At 36.8% G+C, this 2,500-nt stretch overlaps 1 protein-coding gene across 1 annotated transcript in view; it reads left to right on the top strand.

Annotated features, from left to right (window-relative positions):
- Positions 1-933, top strand: part of LOC119595047 (crustacyanin-C1 subunit-like) — a 1,041-nt gene extending 108 nt beyond the window's left edge. Inside the window, exons 1-4 of the mRNA XM_037944178.1 lie at positions 1-30; positions 141-225; positions 357-479; positions 587-933. The exon at positions 1-30 is cut by the window's left edge and continues 108 nt beyond it. Of these exons, the coding sequence (XP_037800106.1) occupies positions 1-30; positions 141-225; positions 357-479; positions 587-834 (486 nt within the window). The 3' untranslated portion in view covers positions 835-933. The remainder of the gene's footprint in view (positions 31-140; positions 226-356; positions 480-586) is intronic.
- Positions 934-2,500: the final 1,567 nt, after the last annotated feature.

The following is a 2,500-nucleotide window of genomic DNA, read 5'->3' as shown; positions in this document are numbered from 1 at the left end:
TTCGACTCGCAGAAGCCCAACTATCCTAAGGTACGTTGCCTTGGCGGGAGAACCATACGGGCGTGGAGAGTTCTTTGATGAATCTGTATTTTTTTGACTGATAATTGTCGGTCACTGAACTCTTGTTCTTTATATTTCAGTTTGCTGGAGTGTGGTATGAAATCGCGCTCACAAAGAACCCATACCAGCTGCTTCAGCAGTGCGTGCGCAACGAATTTTCTTTCGGTAAGAAACCTCCGCGTTCATAATACTTCCAGAAGGAAGTGTCATGAACTTAGACCTTTAATTGTTGATCGATTGACATGTTAATAGCACGGATGCATTTCGTGTATACGAATGAGAAAATGTCTTTCCAGATGGCACCAAATTCGCCGCCAAGTCCACCGGCATCAACGCCGAAGGGAGCCTCATGCGGCGCAACGGACAGATCATGCCGATGCCTCTGGGAGAACCCAACCTCTCCATCGACTACGAGGGATGTGAGTATTTCCAAAGAGCACTTGTAGCTATGCATGGATGCTCTCTGTTCAAAGCAACTGAGCTGCTTGTTGACGGAGCTGACGACGCTTGATTCTTCTATTCACAGCCTTCATGGCGCCTTTCGTCATCCTGGACACGGACTACGAGAACTTCGCTTGCATTCACTCCTGCGTGGACGTGAGTCAAGGCTACTTCGCAGACTTCGCCTTCATCTTCTCCCGCGCCCCAAGCATGTCGGACAAGCAGCTGAAGCGCTGCGAAGCCGCCTTCAAGAACATCGGTCTCGACACCTCCCGTTTCACCAAGACCGTCCAGGGATCCTCATGCCCCTACGAGACTCAGCAAGCTCTCTGACCTGTTTTGAAAGAACGGAGCCGAGCGTGTGTTAATGAAGTGACTGGAAGAACGACTTAGTAATTACAGTAAACATGCTTAAATAAAGACAGTAATTACAATAAAGATGATTTTCTAATTATTATTATTTTTTTCGAAATCTCATTAACCTAACACAACAAAAGAAAAGGAAAGAAAGGAGATAATGAATAAAATAGAGCACATACAATCACAATCTATGAAAGCAACGCACACGCCAAGCCTTAACAAAAGGAATGGGGCGAAGATATCCATTTTGTCTTCAGTACACCATTCTCACTTCTCTCTTCTCATACCACATATGCTTATTCTCTAAAACTGAGAAATGTGGTCATAAATATCATATTCGTGCGTATTGATAATTTCATTCCATCTTAGTATAAAATCTTGGTATGATAGATCTGGGTTATATAAAGAAATAAAAAAAATCGTTGCCAATCTTTATTTTTTTCTCTATCTCTTTCACTTTGCAAGTGTGAACTAATGACATTAACATCATTATTATCGTTATCATTATTTTTATTATTATTATCAATATCCTCATCACTATTATTATTATCATCGTAATTATTACCATCATCATTATTATCATTATCGTAATTATCATCATCATTGTTATCATATAAGCAAGTGTCACATTAGTTCCAATACGCCAATGCTACATCAAATACTACTACTACTACTACTATTACTCAAAAAAAAAAAAAAAAAAAAAAAGCGTAGAAAATGTAAAGGTTATTACTTCAATAAACTAACTGACGCCTAACTAAAATCAAGGCCTAACTCCTACTAACTAGCTAACTAAATCCTACTAACTGATAACTAGCCAACTAGCGCCTAACTAACTCACAACTGATGTCTAACTCCTACATAACTTCTAATGCCTAACTAACGCTTAACTAACTCCTAACTAACACCTAACTATAACGCTTAACTAACTCCTAACTAACGCCTAACCATCTCCTAACTAACGCTTAACTAACTCCTAACTAACGCCTCTGGGATATTCATGTTACGTCAGTGTATGTTGTAAGCACGACCTACTAGGCATCATCTACGTAACGAAGCCAAGTAGAATGTCTGCCGATTATGTCCTTGTAGTTATCCACCTCCAGCGTCTCCATGAACAGGCAGGCCATGACTGCATTCTGGGCGGAGCGCATGGCATGTATTTATATGTGTGTATATGTATGTATATATATATATATATATATATATATATATATATATATATATATCAATATATATTAATATATATATATCAATATATATATTAATATATATATATCAATATATATATTAATATATATATTGATATATATATATTAATATATATATTGATATATATATATTAATATATATATTCATATATATATATATATATATATATATATATATATATATATATATATATATATATATATATATATATATAAATATACATACATATACACACATATAAATACATGCCATGCGCTCCGCCCAGAATGCAGTCATGGCCTGCCTGTTCATGGAGACGCTGGAGGTGGATAACTACAAGGAAAATAATCGGCAGACATTCTACTTGGCTTCGTTACGTAGATGATGCCTAGTAGGTCGTGCTTACAAATACACTGAGTAAAATGAATATCAGCAAATGACGTTAAAT

Source organism: Penaeus monodon, chromosome 35 (genome assembly GCF_015228065.2).
Source record: "Penaeus monodon isolate SGIC_2016 chromosome 35, NSTDA_Pmon_1, whole genome shotgun sequence".
Taxonomy (NCBI): Eukaryota; Metazoa; Arthropoda; class Malacostraca; order Decapoda; family Penaeidae; genus Penaeus; species Penaeus monodon.
This window is presented reverse-complemented; position numbering and strand designations above follow the sequence as displayed.